This window comes from Aedes albopictus, chromosome 2 (genome assembly GCF_035046485.1).
Source record: "Aedes albopictus strain Foshan chromosome 2, AalbF5, whole genome shotgun sequence".
In the NCBI taxonomy this organism is placed as follows: Eukaryota; Metazoa; Arthropoda; class Insecta; order Diptera; family Culicidae; genus Aedes; species Aedes albopictus.
Genome location: NC_085137.1, coordinates 87,065,254 through 87,086,423, shown reverse-complemented (window position 1 = coordinate 87,086,423; position 21,170 = coordinate 87,065,254). Strand labels below are relative to the sequence as shown.

The 21,170-nt window shown below is 37.1% G+C and overlaps 1 protein-coding gene across 1 annotated transcript in view; it reads right to left on the bottom strand.

Moving 5' to 3' along the window:
* Nucleotides 1-21,170, bottom strand: part of LOC115262469 (ras-related and estrogen-regulated growth inhibitor-like protein) — a 75,882-nt gene that overhangs the window by 18,997 nt on the left and 35,715 nt on the right. Inside the window, exon 2 of the mRNA XM_029864880.2 lies at nt 13,644-13,758. Coding sequence (XP_029720740.2) covers nt 13,644-13,719 — 76 coding nt within the window. The 5' untranslated portion in view covers nt 13,720-13,758. The remainder of the gene's footprint in view (nt 1-13,643; nt 13,759-21,170) is intronic.

Sequence of the window (21,170 nt, the reverse complement as noted above, 5' to 3'; positions counted from 1 at the left end):
TTTGTCCGAAGATAAACACAGTAGTGGAACCAGAAACTTATTTTTTCTTCAAAAGTTTTTCATTTTAATTTTTCTTATGCAAAAAGGAAGTAATAGTGAAGTGTTTTTGTTTGAATTAAACTAGTGTTTCAAGTGGAAAGTTCTACTAAAAGCTCGCAAGTGATAGTAAAGTGAGTCAAAAAGTTCCTGTTTAATATTCGTGTTGATTTCTGTTGAAAATTCTTGAAATCATTTTGAAGTTTTCCCCACAGAGATCTTAGAAGAATTGCAAGAATATTCTTGTTTGTTTCTGTCGGAGAATTTTTCACAGTGTTCTTAGAAGAATTTCTGGAAAATCTATCAGAATTTAGATTCATTTTTAGGAATTGTAGGGTTTGGTTTTGCATAGCAAACTTATGACCTATGTATTTGAATCGAATTCCAGAACTATTGAAACATTTCTAGAAGAAATTGACCAAGAATTTTGGGCGGATTATTTTGAATAGTTTCTTTCCAAATGTCGTTAAAAATATGAACGAGTTCTTAAAATTTTCTCCTGAATGAAGGTTGTAGCGGATTTGCCGAACTTCTTTTCATAAATTCCTTGAGGAAATTTCAGACGAAATTTGTGGAGAAATCCTAACATTTCTTAAAAAAAGATAAATAGTTTTGCAATCATGTTCAGTAAGAATTGGCTAAAAAATTCGTCCGTGATTTTTACAAAAACATTTATCTAGAGATTTCACTGAAAATTCTATGAAAAATTAAGTTGTAAATTCTATCAAGAGCTCATCACGGCTTTCCGAGAAAAATTTTTCAACAATTTGTTAAATACCTACTATAAAATTTCTAGTGCTCCATGAAGTTTCGCCAAAAGTTTTGTTCGAAATTATTTAGGGATTTCACCAGATTTAATCTATGGAATCTTATGCACGAGCACATTTCCGAATAGGTTTTTTTTGCGTCCTAGAATTTCTTTCATAATCGTTTCCACACTAAAATTTCAAATGAAGAACAGATATGAAGATTGATAAGAATGGATGAGTAATGTTGTCAATGTTTTTTTTTTATTTCCTTGCCATGATATTGACACACATGTTTGACCGGAATTGATTCTTAGAATTTACGGTTTCATGTGAACAGTGTATGTGGTTTAAACGATAGTGAAACCCTGTTCTTGAGATGATTTTTATTTTTTAAGTAGATTTTCCGCTTTCGCTAGTTTTCTAGATTGGCGAAAAAAAATGATGACAGCATAATACGGGTAAATTATTAAAACAAGAGTAACTAGAAGTAAGAGCAAGAATAGAAATGTACCAACGTTGACTATAGAATTACATTTTAAGATTAGTTAGAGAGTTTTAAATTTCTCTTTTAAGTCAATTTCCATTTCCTGATGATTATATCAGAAAACTCCCGTGCAAAGCAACGATCAGTCCACTTCTACCCATCAATTCATGTCACTCAGCAGCTCAGGTGTTGCGGCGTTATTTAAATTGTTCCAATAAAATTAACTCCGCCTGGCACGAGTCCGTCGGTCCCATCGGTTGGAAATTTCAGCTCATAAACACAATGACCGTGGTCTTGTGAAAAACTTGCATCTGGGATTGCTGCCAAATTACTCTGCTCTCGGGTTTACCTGCTTTGTCTTCCTCTTCTTCAGTATATGCTTTCAAAATTTTCGCGATAGGCGAAATGTTTATTTTGAACTTTTGCCTGCTTCATATATCCCATCGCTTGGCAGGTACTTATTGCTGTGAGGTGTGAAAAATCAAACGGTAATTTTCTTCTCCCATGCTGTTTATTTTCATTTCGACAGAGGTGTTTACAGCTTCATAGGTATTTTTCTCCATTCAGCGATTCGCACTGAATGCAGTTTTGATGCTGGCGGCATATGATCGATTTAAACGCAATTGAACCCTTTACCATATGTCATACCTTGCCACTCGTGTATATTTCAATTGAATGGCGTATTTTCCACATCCGGAAAAGGGATATGAAACACTTCAAAGCTTATTTTCATTAATGTTTCGTTGAACGGCTAACGCCCCTGCAAAATTGAAATGGTGCGCAAAAAAACAACCGAAACCAATGATTCTTTTCAACTTTTATGTTATACCTACTTAACAACTGAATTATATATTATTATTTTTTGTCATTTTGCATACTGCATGCAGTAAAAGTCTTGCATTCCTGTTTAAGCGTTCCATTTCTTCTAACTGTGCACATGGTCAATTCAGCGCAGCGTGAAAAGTTCTTTGTTTTTAAAGTTGTCAATTTCGGGTCGCTCAAACGTGTTGAAACGTCCCGCACTTCTAATGTTTATATTTTCATTGGCGAGCAGTTGTTCGACCACGCGCAGGAGGTTTCGATAGAAAGACCAGACTTCTGAAGTGCTTTATTAGAGGAGAGAATAGCGTGCATCTGAATCTTGCCACTACTCTACCGCTGCGTTGAGAGTCACGTGGAACAGTGGAACGACCGCACCGGCCGTACTCAGAAAGCGGAAAAGGAAGTGACATTCGATATATGTTGATATACTTTTTTTTTGCTTTTTGGTTTTGCAACAAAAGGAGAGCGGCTAAGTGCACAGATGCTACTGGTGACTCGTGTAGACAGCGTTGGCAACACGACAACGATGACCTTAAAGATGTTTTAATTTTTTTCTTTGGGGAATGAGAGGAGGAAGATTAAATGTTTGGGAAAGTGTCAATCATGGAAATGAAAGCTAAATGACTCGCTGCTAGTCAACTGATGCTGAATTTCCTATTTTAATGGAATATTGACAAATATTTGTCACTTTTTATTGCCCACGGCAACTCACTAAGATCTCCGTCACTGAGGAAATTGTAAGTCGAATTGCAACTATTTACTTTACAATGTCTCGGAAAAAAAACTAAAACAACACTTAAAGTAAATCTGAAACCAAAACAATTTAAATTTAAGCTGATTCAAGTAATTTGTTTATATGTAATGTTCTCATGTCTACATTGTTTGACGGAATAAATAAATGAATAAATAAATAAATGAAAGCAAATATTAGTTTCAATTGCCATTCTGCAATGATATAACGAAATCTTCTCGAGTGATGCTGGGTCATTAGGCTGAAAGGTCATCAGGCCGAACCGATGTTAGGCCCGCTCTGAGGAGCGCGGGTTCGATTCCCGCCGCAGCTGTCAGGAAAAGTTTTCGGCTGTGCCACTGGACGTTGCATGCTAGTCCGTTGTCTAGTGTCGTACTTCCTTCAAAGAGCGAAAAGCTCACTGGAAGCATTGAACGTGTCCGTGTCTTTTTTAAATTTCACAAAGTATCCATGCGCCATAAAAAAGTATTCATGCGACGGATTCTCCCTGAAATTCATTCCATTTTGTTTTCAAGTCATTTATCAAGATTTTTAGCAGTTCAATAAAAAATCCTTCAAGAATTTATTATAAATCTCTAGAATTAAATGACAGAAATTTATCCAAGAACACTTAACGTGCTTCGAGGAAATGCACCAGAAACAATGGGTTTCCTGTCTATGATCAATGAAGCGATGTGTTAAATAAGTAGTTCTTGCATCGACTTTTCAAGGAATCCCTCCATATGTTTTGTATGAATTATTGAAATTACAAGAAATTTTAGGTATTTCATCCGAAATTATGACACTTTTAGATTTTATAGTTTTTACAATGAATTCCATTTCCTTCACACAAAAATATTACCAAGCAATTCATTAATGAAATTCATAAGAACTTTTCATGAATTTTGGCAGGCTTTGCCAAGAATTCTTTTAGAGATTCTTAGGCTTCATCCTGAAATTCGCAAATCATTTATTTTTTTATTTTTTATTGGGTTTCCATAGCTTAGAATTTAGAACATAATTCTAAACATCTAGAAGCAGCTTACTACTGAAACACATATTCTAGAATTACTGTAAGTTGGCGCTTGAGGTTCATGGAATGCTTTAATTATCATTAAAATACATTCCTAAAATTGTAGATAGGTAGTTACTTTTTCCATATTTGTGTTTTATTAACTTTCTGAACTTGATCCTCAAATGCAACCAAACTTTTTTCGGTGAATGAGGAACTTGTTAAAGCTCCAACAAAAAAAATTATACTTTTTATTCAAATTTTCTAGTAGAACTATAATAAATATCTGTCAAATCCATCAGTCTTTACACAAAATCGTTACATCATTCTGTACTCAGTATGGTGTTGAGTTCAATGGACTTTGAAGAAATATTCGTTTAACCCGCTAATACCCAACCCCACCTTTAGACGGGGTATGGTTTGAGCCTTTTTTTTATTTTTTCTTTCCTGGACAATCAAAACAGATATTTAGGACTATTCTGAATATCTTAATATGGTTTTGCTGTCTTTTAAAGCATATTAACATTTTTTATATCATTGAAAAATTGATGTTTTGGTCACCCTTCAGATGTCATTGTTTCTTTTGTATTGAATCACAACAATTATAATATTTTATTTTTTCCCTCAATCATTCTTTTAAAGTGAAAGAGTTTAGGGGAGTTGGAAACACTCTAAATTCACGAATCTAAATTCGTGTAATCGTACACGAAAAATAAAATTTTCCATGTAAAAAATTTAAAATAAAAATATTTTAAAATTAATCATAAAATCTCAAAATGTTTTCGTCTTAAAAAATCGGTATTCCAAATAGGCATCCAGGAAAAATATAATAGTGTAGGGATGTTCAAAAATAAAAATTAGAAAACAACACATTTAAATAATAATAAAAATTAAAAAGAATCACCTTTCAAAACATGTTCAAATCGATTTTAGATGACGAAAAATGATGTCTAGATCAAAATTAAATTTGGTTATTAGAGGGTCAATGTTTTTCAAATTGAACACAATTTGCCCTGATCTTTAACATCAATCCAGTTTTTCAAATACTTGACCAGTCGTTCGAAGTTTATATATTGCAACTTGCAAGAATTCTCGAGGTTTTCCCGACTTTTCCCGGTGATTTCTAATTTCCGAGCTTTTCCCAGTTTTCCTGATTTTCCCGACTGGGTGTCCACCCTGTCGAACTATTTTTCGAAAGGATTTGAATACATTTCTTTACGTAATTATCATTTCGAAGGAACTGTGAACATATTGTTTTTTTTTTTCAGTTCCATGAATCTGATTTTTTTAAAGTTCCTTTCTTCAAGAAGCAATTGAAAAGTTTTTTTTTTAATTTAATCTATGCACCTCCTGAACTACTTTACAATGCCGATCTTCAGGCATCTTCCTGTCATTACAAATTCATTCCAAAAGGTCCAAAAATAAGATCAAATCAGTTGAAAACACTGTTATTTTTACATCACGACGGACTCGTTCCATTTTTCATTGACGAGCAGCTGATCTGATAATGTTTCCTATATTGATTTGCTTTGGAATTAAACACATGAACTGAGATAAACCCACTGTGAACTTTTGTTCCACATTACTCTAGCAATGTGCTTGATCATAAAAAAATTTCTGTATCTTTATAGAAAAAAAAAACAATAAACGAAGTACCAAAGAAACACAAAACATCTCACATTTACCCAACCAGTATACATATATATATATTCCATTAAAAGGGCAAAATGCAACCATTTAAAAGCAGCCTTAGTTTCTTGTAGGATGTATTCATAATTGCTTTTGGTTTGCAAACTGTTGTTACGAGAACAGCATATGCGTGGGCAGTTGGAAACCGAACTAACCAACACGTCTAATGGTGCATGGAAAATTGAGAAGGGCATGACAGTACATCCCCACTGCCATACTGGGTCTATGCACTTCTAACTAACATCATTGTCGAAATTATCGAGAAATCTAACCACAATATTGGTTTCCGTACCAGCTAGGTCTAGAGCAGCAAAAGTTCATTAGGTGCGTTGTGGGATTATCTTGCATTGAAACGAACACTAATTAGGTATGTTCCCTATGGACTGTGGCTCTGGCAGTGGAGTTTTCTCATTTCAGTTCCGATATCAATCGAAGATGATTGATACTGATAAAATGTTTGCCTTGCTGCCCGGGAATGGGTGCGTCCATTGACCCCAATTAGGAAGTTTATCTGGTGCACAACGTTATGATGTACGATACTGCAAACTTGCTTATTACCTTTTTATCTGGGCAGTGGTGCGCTTGATTATTTCATTCCATTTCTTATGGATTAACCTTCGTGTACAAGAGAAATGTATTTTCTTTTATTCAATACTGCCGCACAGCTTAATGAGCTAAGTATGGATATGAAAGTAACTAAATTTCTACAACTTTATTGCTTCTTTATTTGTGGTTTGTTATAATTCATAAATTTTCATTCTTTTATTATTTCGTTACTTTTTATTCAATTTTTCCATAATACTATTATATTTATCAACGAAATATAAGATCGAAACCAGTTGACTTTGAAACTATGGACTACACTTCAATTCCGAAGAAAGACATTACTAGTTAGTATGCCAGGGTGGAATTCAGCTCCAGGTCCGCTCGCTTCGACCATCACACAAAATTCTATACACATTCAAAGTTGTGGATGAAATGTCTAAAGAACTTCACAATTCGTGAAAGAAACGTGTCTCCGAAGAAAACGTTACAGTAAAATGTACAAGAGAGAATGTGTTTTAGGAAGAATTTAGAAAATGTATGTAAGAGTCTCGTACACATATTTTATAATCAGAAATCAGTATTTCATTTTAATAGGTAACACACAATTTGCAATGCCGACTTTTAATTTTCCCTTTTCTTGGAAACGTTGATGGATACGTTTTACGAATGTAGGGATTGGATAACGCCGGCTTGTTGTTCGATTCAAGAAACTATGTCACTCATGTGGACCGGATATCTATTCACAATGATGATGACGATGACGACGACGACGACCGACGACGGCATCCATTGCAGGTGACATCCAAGATGATTGACAATGCAATGGTCGTGCTTCATATAGCTGAGGCAGTTGTGATGGGAAGAATGATTGAGGAAAACTCAATCACTGTGAAGTCCCACTTTGAGCTGAACTACACCACACTGTTTTCCGTCGTGGGCCCCACTCTCTGAGCGGAGTGTTTTCTTGTGACTCCCTATTAAAAGTGTGTGTGGTCAGTGGTTTCCAACTGGATCTCAAATTGAGCAAAAACAAATGGTTCAAAATTACAGCCTTTATGTGAAAATATGTATAAAAAGCCACTACGTTGTCATTTTACTCAGCACAATTCGAGAAAATGTATGCCTGTATGTGTGTGAGTGTATATGTTAGGAATAAACTTGTCACTTTTTCCAGTTGTCAACCGTTATCCACCGTTAAACAGTACGCCCGCTAGATAGCCCATCTGAGTAGCATTTTTTTCTTATACTTGAAAATAAAAGAAACTCCATGGAATTCCGTACTTACGGTATTCCATGGTACTCCATGATATTCCGTGGTACATTATATTCTGTGGAACCTTATGGTACTCTGAGGTACTGCATGCTTTTATGTAGTACTTCATGATATTATATGGTACTCCATGGTATTTCATTCTTTTCCATTATATTGTATGGCAATCTATGGCATTTCATAGTACTATATTCCAATTCCATGGTACTTCATAGTAATCCATGGTACTCCAATCAATAAAAAAATACATGAAGGGTTTCATTTATACTTCAAAAAAACATTTAAAATAGGTGAGCCGCATGAAACAATTTAGAGAACCACTGAGGTTAACAAGATGAAAAGTCAACAAGATTAGGCGGAAAAAATAAGATTTTTTTTCCATCCATTGATGAAACGATGGACGCCGGACTTTACGGTGTAGCTCAACGCAAAAGAGATGCGACGAAAAATCTGAGGATTAACCGCATCACTGTGCATTGTTTGTGTGCGGCGGCGCATTTGTCTTTGACCTGATTTTTACGCTATGGATGAAGTTATAGTTAAAGCTGAAAAAGAAGGAAGTGCACCGACCGACGATGAAAATTTAATTTTAAGGCGAGGCATTTCTAGTGTAACATGTTAAGGTGGTGAAACAACCTATGCAAAGTAGACGGTCTTTGTACTTGCAGTTATACAAGCAGAATCGCCTCATTAACAAGTAAAGATGGCTTCGCTTATGACCCAATGAAAACATACATGGAATTTCCAACTGAAGAATTGCTCCCTTTTCCAAATCTTGGATTAGATTTCCCATCCATTATGCAGAAGCTGGAGGGAAACGTTCTTCCGAACAATTATACAGGATGCTGAGCCAGCCTGTGTGTGTGGGAAGATGAATCGAGACGGTCAGAGGCGTTCGCCGCAGCATTCAGAATGATACTTAAAAACTCATAAAGCATTTTTCCTGTAAGATGTGAGCTGTCAGGAAACGAAATGAAAATTGAGCTAGTGGCATGAAGGTCGCTCCACTCGGTTTGGAGTTGATGAACGCTTAACGATCGCCGTATATATGATTGGTAAGGTTAACCATACTGACAATTTACGCTAGAGTTTTCGGTAGGGTGTACTACCGTTCTACGCATAATTGTCCCATGTTATAAGTGATTCCCATATAACATGGGACAATTGGGCGTAGAACGGCAGTGTAGAGCTTGTTTCATGAAGGGTCTGATTTTTGACATTAACTTGAAAATAAACGCTCTTTGCTTGTTCATCATAAATTTATGCAATCTTTGCTCATCGATGTGTGGCTTTGTTTTTGGCATTTTACCCTTTTATGGTCAGGACAAAGCAAAAACAAAGTTAAAATGTACATTTTTATAAAAAAAAGTTTTTCAAGATTGTCCCAGGACAACTTGTTATTCATCAACCCATACACTCTGACTTACGTCGACGAAGACATGCTTCTATCTCGATGATTATGCAACTCAACTAGCAGATGTTTTCCCGACGGTGCGAGAACCCATATTTTATCCTCAAATCACGTCTGATTGACGTCGTGACTGAATGGGTGTTTGTGTTTTATTGGAAATTTGTTTTCTACCAGGTTCTCCAATCATACGGAAATGCTGGTGGAAGTCGGGAAGCCAGCCGTATAAAGGTATAATATGCAAGTAGAAGAATCCATATGAGGTATTCGAGCAGCGTTCCCCGATAACATTATATCGGTATAAACGTAGGAGTTCAGTAGGTTAGAGGTCGTCCATCGTTGCATTGCATAGCAATGCTTCGCAGTATCTGTGATATTTAGTGGAGATATGCAAGAACGTTAGATGGATGATTTCTGTTTTCACAACGGTTGGCAGACTGTTGATTATGGTGATGCGTTATCAATGATATTATAATTACATTACATAAGTTATACTTATGCTTCAAACTTGCTGTTCCATAAATAGTTGAAGCGGTATATTACATTCAAACAGTACAGTAGTAAGAAACCATTGCTAGCCAGGACATATTCTCAAACATTTCATTCACATAGCTATACGATTGGAGTCAACCAAATTTAATTCTGTTAACCCAAATTTTGTTTTAGATATCAATATCATTGTTGTTAGCTACAATCGATTCAAACATGTTTCGATAGCGAGTCTTTACAATTATTATTTTATAGTTTTTCCTGTTACCGGTTTGTTGAAAATATTTCTTAATAAAACATTTGAACAGGGCCTTTCTGAAAAAAATAAAACATCACATGAGAAGGATCCCTTCACAATCCTAATACGAAAGACATTTTTCAATGTAATATTCTATCTATTTCTGCTGTTTCAGTTATAACCTATAGGCTCTTGCTTAGTTTTAGCTAATTTTGATTATTTTGGATTTCTTCGTACCGTCAAGTCGCCAGTCACCATGGGGGCTCTATTCACCGTGTGGTTTTGAATACTTTTGCATTATTTACATATTACCATCGAATGGTATCACTATTTTACATCACTTTCACTTATAAAACATTAATACACTGTTACGGTGTCAAAACCCTGGTTGAAAACATTTTACAATGCCGTTTTGACAATAAAGTTTGTTACGTCATGGTAAGCGATAAATTAAATATAGTTACGATTTTATTTTACCAAGAAACTGTTATATTCACATATCAGGTATGTATTTTGCATTAACGAAACAAGTTTAACTGTAAAGTATTATTACTCTTACTTTTTAATCAAAACAAAAGTAAATGGATACCCTAAAAATCAAGGGTTTCAAATCACCGTGTTGCCGGGGCCCGTAGCGTAGTGGCTACACGTTTGCTTCATAAGCAGATGGTCATGGGTTCGATCCCAGCCCCGGCACTTTCGTCAGTTGCTCTTTCTCCCTGAGAGCAGCTGACACTGACCCTCTTCTGAACCCATGGCTCAAATGCACCCGGATACTTGGACATCGGCGAACGGCAACCCATAATGGACCCCCAATCGGACTGGAAACAGGAACAACCAACAGCCACACATCAACATCCTCGAGCTCATCATTCTACCATGATAGGGTAGAAAGTGAAAGCTGCGCGACGGCCACCAGTTCGATGTACAGGGGATACTCAAAACAACTGGGACAGGCAAAATTTTTACTTTTCAAAAAATGTTCAACTAGCTGTAACTTTTTGAAAAGGGTATCAAATATTCTCAAATTTTTACTGTAAGTTCATCAACTAGTCGTGTATCATTGGTGAAAATTTGGAAAAGATCGGGCTATTCTACACGAAGTTAGAAAGATTCTAGAAAAAGGCATAATTATCCGATAGCCAACTTTAAGCTGTTATATCTCCGGATACAATGAACCGAATGCAATGAAATTTTGATCATTTATGACTAATATAATGAGCTTTGAAAAACATTTCACTTAATTTGAAATTAATAATAAGAAAAAAAGTTATAGCGATTTCAGTTATTCTATGTTTTTTTAGTAAATTTATCTATTTTTCTTATGCATCCCATTACTATTTCAATTTAATGACGGCCATTTGGTTGCTTTCCTTCGAAACATAAATATATTTAAGTCAATTAGAGGGAATTTTAATTAACTATAATTACTTTCTCGAATTTTGAAACGATGATGAAGTTTTGGATAAATTGGTGTTATATTAGAAAAATAATCTCATCGTTATAATTTTCTTTCGTGTAAAGAATTTTAAGATAAGTCAAAAGCTAGGGGCGGGACAGCTCTAATATTGATTAGCGATATTAGCAGTATTAGAGGATATTAATCCCAGCGCCAGATCATGTTTGAACAAAGTAAGCCATGCCAATAGAATTGAATTGTTTAGCAATGACAACAACAACAAATTACAATAAATTAATGTTTTGCTTTCATTACTATGATGTTGTGGGAATATATAAATCAAGAGTGGAAAAACAAAATTGACAAATTAACGATCTTTTATCGTTCTTCTCATACCAAGAGAATCAACTATGGGCATATCTCTAGCGAAAATGATGAACAGGATCAGCAAACTGCAGTTGTAGTATCTGTTGGTACATACTCTATTGCGCAAAAGTTTTCTTCTGTCCTGACCGTTCGAAATGAAGATCTGATGCAATTCCAAGGTCATTCCACCGGAAAATAATTGTTAACCAATATTGGCTCAACAGTCTATAGCTAGCGGCGATTATGTGGTATCCTAGGTGGTATCCTATCTTGTATCCTAGCTCATTTAACCACAAATAAATAAAACTGAACTCTTGACTGAACTGCTTTATTGGCAAACATGAAAAATACACCGCCATACGCTCAGTTTTTGTTTCATTAAAGATCCAAGGCTGCAACCAACTGTGATTAACGTTTTCCATGCAGTTAAAATGTTGCTATTTCTTATGATTTCTCTAAGAACAGCCATGGGCTTTCGATAGCCACATCGCCAATGATAACAAAATGAAATCCAAGTTGTTTTCACTGCTAAAATAAGCAATAGAGATTCAAGTTAGTATTTCAACAAATTATAGAAAAGACACAGACAAACCGTATTTTCAACCAGCGTCTTCGTGACAGTTAATTGTTACATGAAAAGTCATGACATACTAGCAAAAAATATTTCGGTCGACGTTGAAGATTAGGGTATTAATATTTATTAGGCAGTATTAGAGGCGGTATTAGAAGCTGTCCCGCCCCTAGGTCAAAAGTTTTTAATAGCTTATTATATAAGTCATAAATGATCAAAATTTCATTGCATTCGGTTTGTTGAATCCGGAGATATAACAGCTCAAAGTTGGCTATCGGATAATTATACCTTTTTCTAGAATCTTTCTAACTTCGTGTAGAACAGATCGATCTTTTCCAAATTTGGACCACTGATACACAACTAGTTGATGAACTAACAGTAAAAATTTGAGAATATTTGATACCCTTTTCGAAAAGTTACAGCTAGTTGAACATTTTTTGAAGAGTGAAAATTTTACCTGTCCCAGTTATTTTGAGTAACCCCTGTAGTACAATTAGAAATAGAATACATTTGGGCTAGGGTCGCTCACGCAGTGCCCTAGTGGACAATAGAGCTGTAAATTAGGTTAAGTGATTGAAGAATAAAAAAAATCACCATGCCCAATGTACCTGGAAGAATTTGAAAATTTAAACATTCGTTTTTTAAAACAAATCTTGCAAGTTATTACTTGAACCAAATATAAACGTAAACAATTCACTTTAATAGGTGTTTTTAAAGCGAAATTTCATATGCACTGTGAATGGACGAAAGTCTACGAGGGGGGAGGGGGGGGGGGTCTGAGATGGCCAAAATTTGGTCTACGTGGCTTATGAACAGCCCCTAACTAAACTGTCGATCGATGACATAAAAATTCATTTACCAATTTTTTTTTAAAATTTGTCCGCTAAGTTCACTAAAAAGCAGTTGAAAACTAATATAAAATAGGTTATATAAGTGTACTCATCTAAAAAAAATTGATCGTCCCAATTTCCAACGGCACAGCCAAAAGCTTTAATTTAAATTACAATGAATTGTTTTCTTTCAATGAGACCTAAGCTTGCGGGCGCTAACTTTCGAAGACATGGGCTTGCGCCCACATTATTATGTAATTTTATGTATTTTTTAAGTTGATTTAAAAATAGTTTAAAAATATCCCATAAAACTTTTATAATTAACACATATATAATCAACTGCATAACGGCTTGTGAGCTAATTGTATGCTAATATTTTGAATAATATCCAAATATTAGCATGAAATGAGCTCACAACTCAATATCCATATAAGTCACGTTTAATTAGGACTGACCACAATTATGTAATCAGTGTAACAAATTTCGGGAAAACGAATATGTTGCACACCTAGTCACCAACTACCAACGTAACCACCTACGTTTTCCAAATTCTCGGTTTCACTGGTGGTCTGTTCTGCCACCCTGGAGCGCTGCCGTTGAATTTGCTGGTTTTGTTGTCGAATGAACAATCAACTACCAGTTACCGGAAACGTGACATCTAACATAGCAAGGCACGTGCCCTTGGTTCCAAACCATGGTTGGTATTTACACATAATGACAACAGGCATGACGGCATTCGTAGATTTCTGACGACAGTTTCAAAATTCTCTATCCAAACAACCGAAGGGGATTACCGAGACTTTTAAATCAAGGGTGAGGGGACGAAGATGACGTCGCGGCGCGTCAATTACTGCGATTGGGTCAGTTGGAAAAGACTCGTGTTGTTGCTCCCATCTTAGGGATTAGACGTTGTGCACTATAACGCTCTGTAACCAACAACAACCTACAAAAAAAATCTCAAACATGATGGCACGTTTGTGTGCACGGTGTAAATGGGTACGTACCTGATTTTCCGACGTTCATATTCCCGAGAACTGCTATCCGCACTCTCGGTACGTTGGTTTTCTCATCCGTCTTCATGGCGGACTCTTTGGGACTGGATTTGCTCCGGAACGATATCTGCGGGTGGGATGAACGGACAGAAAGAGAAATAAAATGTTAACCTCACGATGTGTCTTGGTACCGGTATTGAAAACTCCATAGTAAGAATTCTATAGCCACGCTTATTTTCCCCACAACTAAGCTGTCTAGTGTCTATCAGAAGTAGACATCGGAGACGGAGGATGCTACAGCCGGGCTCCATGGGAACCAATTTCCGGGGCCGTCGTTGTTGTTGGCTCAAAGGATAATAATTGAAGTCGGGGCTAGTCGGAATGGAGAAACATAAATAATCCGACCCGTGTGGCCTCCATCGTTGGTTAAGCTGTTCGCTTCCGTACGTAGAAGCACATGTACACGCTTTATTTACTAGGAAAGATGGTGGGCGCATGGTGTTTTGCACCGGCGGTGCTGGTTGCAGTAAAGCTAGACTGGAAGTTAGCTATCTTTTCTAGCTAGAGCGTGGACAATCAACAGATGTCATAGTTGTCAAAACACGGCGATCAACGTGGATTGTAATGCATTTCGCAAGAATAGACGGTTCGGTGTTGAGATCATTTCTTTTGCTTTTTCGAGAAGACCCTAAAAAGAACGATTATCATACGATTTTCTTGCGGAAGTCGAGCAACAATCACTTTATCTATAGTATTTCGGATAACGTAAATTCAGGCCAGATGCTCTCATTGTAATTTTTGTCGTTTTGAAATCAAATTCTTGATTTAAACATTCAAAGAGGGAATTATTTCTTGGCGTGGCGTCCTTACTGGGTCAGAGCCTGTTTTACTTAATTCGAGGGTTCTTTGCAAATCGGCAATTTTTGTTTTCAAAAATTCTCAATACCCAAGAAATACAAGAAAATTCCTATCACGAAAATAATCCGGACAGTACCGAGAATCGAACCCGGGAAACATGCGTTTACCGCATCACCACAGAAGGACACTGCCCATCAATTCTGAACGGAAAAGCAACGAGTCTGCATAATGCTGCACGTGCAGTGCACAAGGTTCTCTCAAATAGTGGCGGCAGTTTATCTGCAATTACCCAGAAGAGTTTGGCCTCGTGAGGACACAAGCGTTTTATTTCATGTACATACCAACCAACGTAAGTATTCTCTGCGGTGACGAGATTACAGACGGCGCTGGCTGACTGACAAAGATGGCGTTGAATGAAATCGTCACGTTGAGAGAGTGGTGTTTTCGAGATAATGGAACCATCTACTAAGGAAATTCCGGCCGTGCGGCGTTGTGTGGCATAGATAGGGTATTGTTTTCTGCTGATGAATAATTCAGAGAATAATTAAAAACGCAGTCTGTTTGAACGTGAGGACGTCGTACAGAGTATTGATTGGAAGTTGTACAGTATGACGTAGATTGGCTAGAATATCCACGCAAACGGAAGATGTTTAAAGTGTTATTGAAGGAAAGTAGAATAAAAAAACGTTTGAAGTTATTTCTTAGATTTTATGCATGGTTGAAGTACACCAACACTATTTGAATTCCAAATTATGGCCTAAAATCTGCGTTGAGACCTACAGTGTCGGACAAAACAATAAGACCAGCTCTCCATATTTATATATGTAGATCTCGTCCCATTTGATTGTTGTAAAGTGTTTTTGGTGGGAATCGTAGGTAATTATGAAGATGTTTCTCGATCTGCTTCATATTCAATGCCTACGAATTGACTGACCGTCTGAAGAGAAACAGCGAAAATAAAAATGTTTGTTTTGAATATTCATTCAAATACATACTGTTTCCTGTCAATGACTGTGAACATTTTGCACCCTGGTTCTGATTCTCTGACTCCGAGTCGGAGTATTATAACTATAGAATCGGTTGAATGGGCACTAAATCACTTTGCTCCTTTTATATCTCCTATATTTGAATACTTCAAACATACTTTGATGAAACTGCTTGATTGCGGTCTTGCTGCATGGTATATTCCCAAATCTTGGGGGATATTACCATAGACTAATTTCAAGACCTCGATGTACCAAAGAAAACGATCAAATTTTGTGTGTGTTCAGTCCGGTACCCAATAATATTCATAACCGTGTATTTTTTTTCGTGTAAATTGCCTGTTGTGTAAATCATATTTAGCGTGTTACACTGATCTGACCGCTCTGACAGTAAAGGACTGAACATAAATTACGTAAAGTGGGTACCGAGGATGGGGTCTCCAGTTAGCCTAGTGGTTAAGGCTATGGATCGCCAACCCGGAGACGGCGAGTTCGATTCCCGTTCCGGTCGGGGAAATTTTCTCGACTCCCTGGGTATAGTGTATCATTGTACTTGCCATACAATGTACAAATTCATGCAATAATGGCAGGCAAAGAAAGCCCTTCAATTAATAACTGTGGAAGTGCTCTAAGAACACTAAGTTGAAGAGAGGCAGGCCAAGTTCCAGTGCGAACGTCGAGCTATAAAGAAGAAGAAGAAGGGTACCGAGGATTGTTCACAATCTGCGAACTTGACTGCGGAAAAAATCGCGACCATGACGCCGCTGATATTACTGACAAGTTTTTTTTTCCAGAAGTGGATAGGGGTAGTCGGGGTAATTTGACCAATGGGGCAATTTGAGCACCACTGGGAAATCACCTAAAATCTAGTTTTTTTTGCAAATTCATCTTACAGCTCAAATACTGATCTGATATTGGAGCGATTAAAACATTATAACGAAGTAAATTAATCCCATAGTAAGTTAGAAAAATAAAATTTAGAATTGTTGGCCAAATTACCCCGACGACGGCTGAACAAAAACACCACAAAGATTTCTTTTGTTTAAATACCTTAGATGACTTTCAAATAAGTTTGTTTTCCATATACTTCAAGTTGATACTAAATGATTCAATATCAAGCGAAACAAATTAAGTTTGTATTACGTTAGGCGATATAAATTCTCTATTGAAAATAGGGTGCTCATATTACCCCGACGGTTCAAAATCGACGCAAAAACAACACTTTATTATTTGGCATATAAACACGATTGGACTATGATATTTTTATGCAACTATAGGGTGTCCCAGAAAGTATGGGCACAACTTTGCAGCTCTACCATTTGGGAATGGATGCACAAACAAACTTTATTTTCACACATATCCTACCTCAATGTTTTAACATCAAATGCCAATCATTAGAATTTGCATTTTACACTTCGTTTGAATGCCGTATAACATTCCCTAAAAGACCTTTCAAAGCTTCTGCACAAATTGCTGTATTTTTCAATGGCATCGATTAACAAATTGTTTTCCACGCATGAAATAAAGCCCAATAAAAATTCCAAAAAATATATCCGTGTATTTCTACAAGTGTATCTATCATACAACCCATAGTTTGAATTGAAAACATATACTTTTGAACCTGAGAATTGAATTCAAACACCAAAATTGATATTTTTGAAAACCCGATTTTCGAATGGTTGAAAACAAGCTTCTGAATTAATATCACTGAATGCAGAAAACAACAATTAAATTTCACTATAAGTTAAATAAATGCTCCAGCGTTATAAAGTGTAGATTGAATTATTTTAATTCTCGTTCAAACATCCTTTAAAACTCGAACGTCTGTGGGCATGTCTTATCCAGAAATAGAAAAGGCGATTTTTTCAGTTTTCTCAAAATTTTGAAGTACCCGTTCGCACAAGCAAAACATTTTTTTATAAAAAAATTCACACAACCATATAGAGAATCATGTTTTCGAATATATCATGCCAAAAAAAATCGAAAAAAATGTTTCGAATTTGGGTTTTAGGCAAAACCGTAAAAAAGTAGGTTGTGCAGAAGTTTTTGAAGTTGTTTTTTTATTTTAAATATTCTGCAGACAAAAACCCTTTTTAATGCATAAACTCTTTACAGGAATCAAAGAAAATACTTTGAATAAAAATACAAAAATATACAAATTGTTGTTTGTTCAGAAAATGATTGTATTTTTGTTGTACAAAGTTGTGCCCATACTTTCTGGGACACCCTATAGTGGAGAATCATTCTGGTCATACGATGTGTGAGAGATTCAACGTTATTTTCTGCATCTTCATTCGAATTTTGCTTAAGGTGGCCAAATTACCCCGATTTACCCTAATACATCGTATGAAGATCAGGCCTATCAGTTTGAACTCTTTTTTCTGAAATGATTAGAACGTTTTGCGAAACTCACATTCGTGATGTTACTTTTTGGGAAACATGCCTCTTCATGTGAATTAACATGCTTACCAAAATGGAAAGTTCACTGTGATTCGTTTACACAATGTTGTTTACGATATCGAGAATGCATTCACTCAAAAGTAATCTTTTTTATACTAAGCCACTCAACCTAATTAACAGCTCTTTTGTCCACTAGGGCACTACGTGAGCGATTCCAATTGGTAGCTGCACTTCCGCTTTTGTACAGCGCCCAAATGTATTCTATTATTCTACTATATAGAACTGGTTGCTTTTCGCGCTGCTTTCACTTTCTACCCTATCATGGTAGAATGATGAGCACGAGGGTGTTGATGTGTGGCTGTTGGAGGTTCCTTTTTCCAGTCCGACTGGGGGTCCATTATGAGTTGCCGTTCGCTGATGTCAAAGTATCCGGGTCCCTTTGAGCCATGGGCTCAGAAGAGGGTTAGAGTCAGCCGCTCTTAGGGGGAAAGAGCAACTGACGAAAATGCCGGGGCTGGCATCGAACCCATGACTTAAGAAACAAACGTGTGATCACTTGCGCCACGGGCCCCAGCATCTTGTATGAGTGTTTTCTTGGATTTCCAGAACACTTTTGAACACGTACCTTTCGATGCCATATTGGAAGCCACACGGATTTTTCAGTTTATCTTTAGTGATTTCCAATTGGATTTATACTTATAAGACCTACAAGCATTTATTTTAAAAATGCTCAAAACCCGACATTTCATCTTGACATTACGTCAACCAGCGATTAGGAAATTGAGTGTTTGTGGATGTCCCCATACGGGAGCCTTGTCACCACTCTTGTGAAATCTCGTAGCAGAAATGCTATTGAGACAACTTAATGTGGTTTTACTACTTATAGTTTAGCCCACGACCTCAACAGGCTGCTTCATTTGTATGTCTTAGTTGAGAATCCGACTATGGAACTTCGTATCATTTGATATGTAATTATCCAGTTTTTGCGCAACTGCGTGTACTCGGTAAACACCTGATTAAGTGAAACTGACCTAAGATGCCTGAGTCTTTAGGATGTTCTGTTGTTCTGAACCCGCTGTGGTAAGTAGCTATATGCTTACTTTATGCTTTACGCGCTTTTACTGTGGCCATCTCAGGGCGTTATATGAATCTATTGTGGTACGCTTATGTGTTAGTACCCTCTTCCAGGGTATTTTTTCCTATTTCCCTACCTGTCCCTATTTTCATCCTAACCCTAATTTCCTTTCCTTCGCTCAGGTAGATTATGAAATAGGCTGTTATTATGGCGATGGCACAAATGTCCCACATGGAGGACCACGTGCTTCTGGAGCCGGCCTTCTGATACCTGATACCCCTACTCTTATTCATTTTGATCTCACTGCAATTTCGCATCAATCACGCAGAAACAACTATGGATATGTACAGTCCATCTAAGCTGCGAGGCTTGGTCGATGGAAAATTTCAAATTGATCATAAAGCAATTTCGGTGTGTTTAGGGGTCGTTCAAATATGACATCCATCGTTTAGGGGGAAGGGGGGTTTGAGAAAGTGTGACATGTATTAGATGTATGAAAAAGCGTTACAGAGGGGGGTGTGTGGGTCTAAAAATTCCGAAAAATTATGGACGTCATATTTGAATCGTCCCTTACTCAGAAAATTCATATCAAAAGGTCGGAAATTTAATATTCAGTGAAAGGCCTTCTCCGATAGAGTGCTACAAGAGATTAAAAGGACAGAATTTCACAAACCGTCCATAAGGTGTGTGGCGTTGCTTCTTCTTCTCTGAGTGGCGCACGTGGCCATTAATCAGCCCGTTCGATTAGCTTTTCTACTTCCAAGAGAACTATGAAGCATTCTAGCTGACAGACTACCTAGAAAAATGCTCACCGATGCTGCATCACCAGCTCGATTCCACGTGACTGATTGAGTTCCGTTCCAGTTTGAAATGGAACCAATTTAGAACCTGTACAGTGTTTTAGAGCGTGGAATACGGGTCCGGTGCAGATGAATGATTCCGCACAGAGCGCAAAGCTTCGTGGATGATTTGATTAGATATAAAAGCCCATCATTGCGTATCTTCGTGCATGATTTGTGCTCTTGACTTTTGCAGTGAATCGATCGAACAGAGCACGTGCAGCACTTGGCGTAGTCACTACCATTGTTGTTATTTTTTTTAGTTTATCGGGCTTGTTAGAACCATGTATTAGATTAATTCCGGAAAGAGGTCGCCAAATGCCACGTGGTATGTATTCAGATGGGATTTCATTCAGTACATAACCCTGAACTTGGCGGGTGCTACCAGTATTTTGCTAGTTTGCAAACACCTTGGCAGACACTACATGATACGAGATTTTTTTTTCCAATCAAGGAGTAATCCCAAGTAGAATTACTTTCTTACCATGTTTCAAATTGTAAAACAAATGACATCACCCGGATAATATACTTTAACAATTAACTTATTTACTTCATCAAAACACATCTTAACACATTCATAATTGCGTTAAACAAAAAATAAAGCTGGAAAACTAATTTTCCATCGAATAAAGCTTAATGAGGCATCCACATGAAATCCCATCCACTCCTAGTAACCAGGTCAACCGATGCAATCACGTAAGTTCTCGCTTGAAATCTCACTCGACTAGCCCAACTTGCCGTAACCAAAGATCTCGAAATCATCTGTTTATAAACATTCCGCTGCGACGCTGATCGGTCCGCACTTGGCGGCAATTTTTGAGCAACATCAGAGTGAATGAAAAAGAGCAGACTATCAATAATCTGCCTTGAAATTATTCCCACCCTACTCATAAGCCCTACATGCATGCAATCGCTTCAACTTCAACACCGCTGTCTGGCTGTCTCTGGATGGTGGTGCTGGTGGAGACGCTTGGTGTCTGGTGCGGGATCACGCATAAAAATGATTCGGCTCCCCGGCGCGCTCGACGGAATGCGAAAGGAATCTCTTGAAACCAGTTTTTCGCAATTGTTATTTACTTAACCTTAGCTGACTCTCCCTCAGTTTTATAAAGTGCCCATCAAAATGTGTATCTTAAACATCCACACCGATGCGGTGATGTCTGAAATACACACCCCGTCCGAGTTCGAGTCGAGTGGAGAAAAAGGTCGGGATCGAATTCAGCTGCCTTTACTACTACCGTCTCCGAGTGCTATTTTTCGGTGTTTTTTTTTACCATTGCCTAGCTTACAAGTGGCTGACCACAGATCTTTGTTTACAAACAGAGCGACGTGAGTTTCGACTGAGGTAGCACCATAGACTAATTTCAAGACCTGAATATACCGA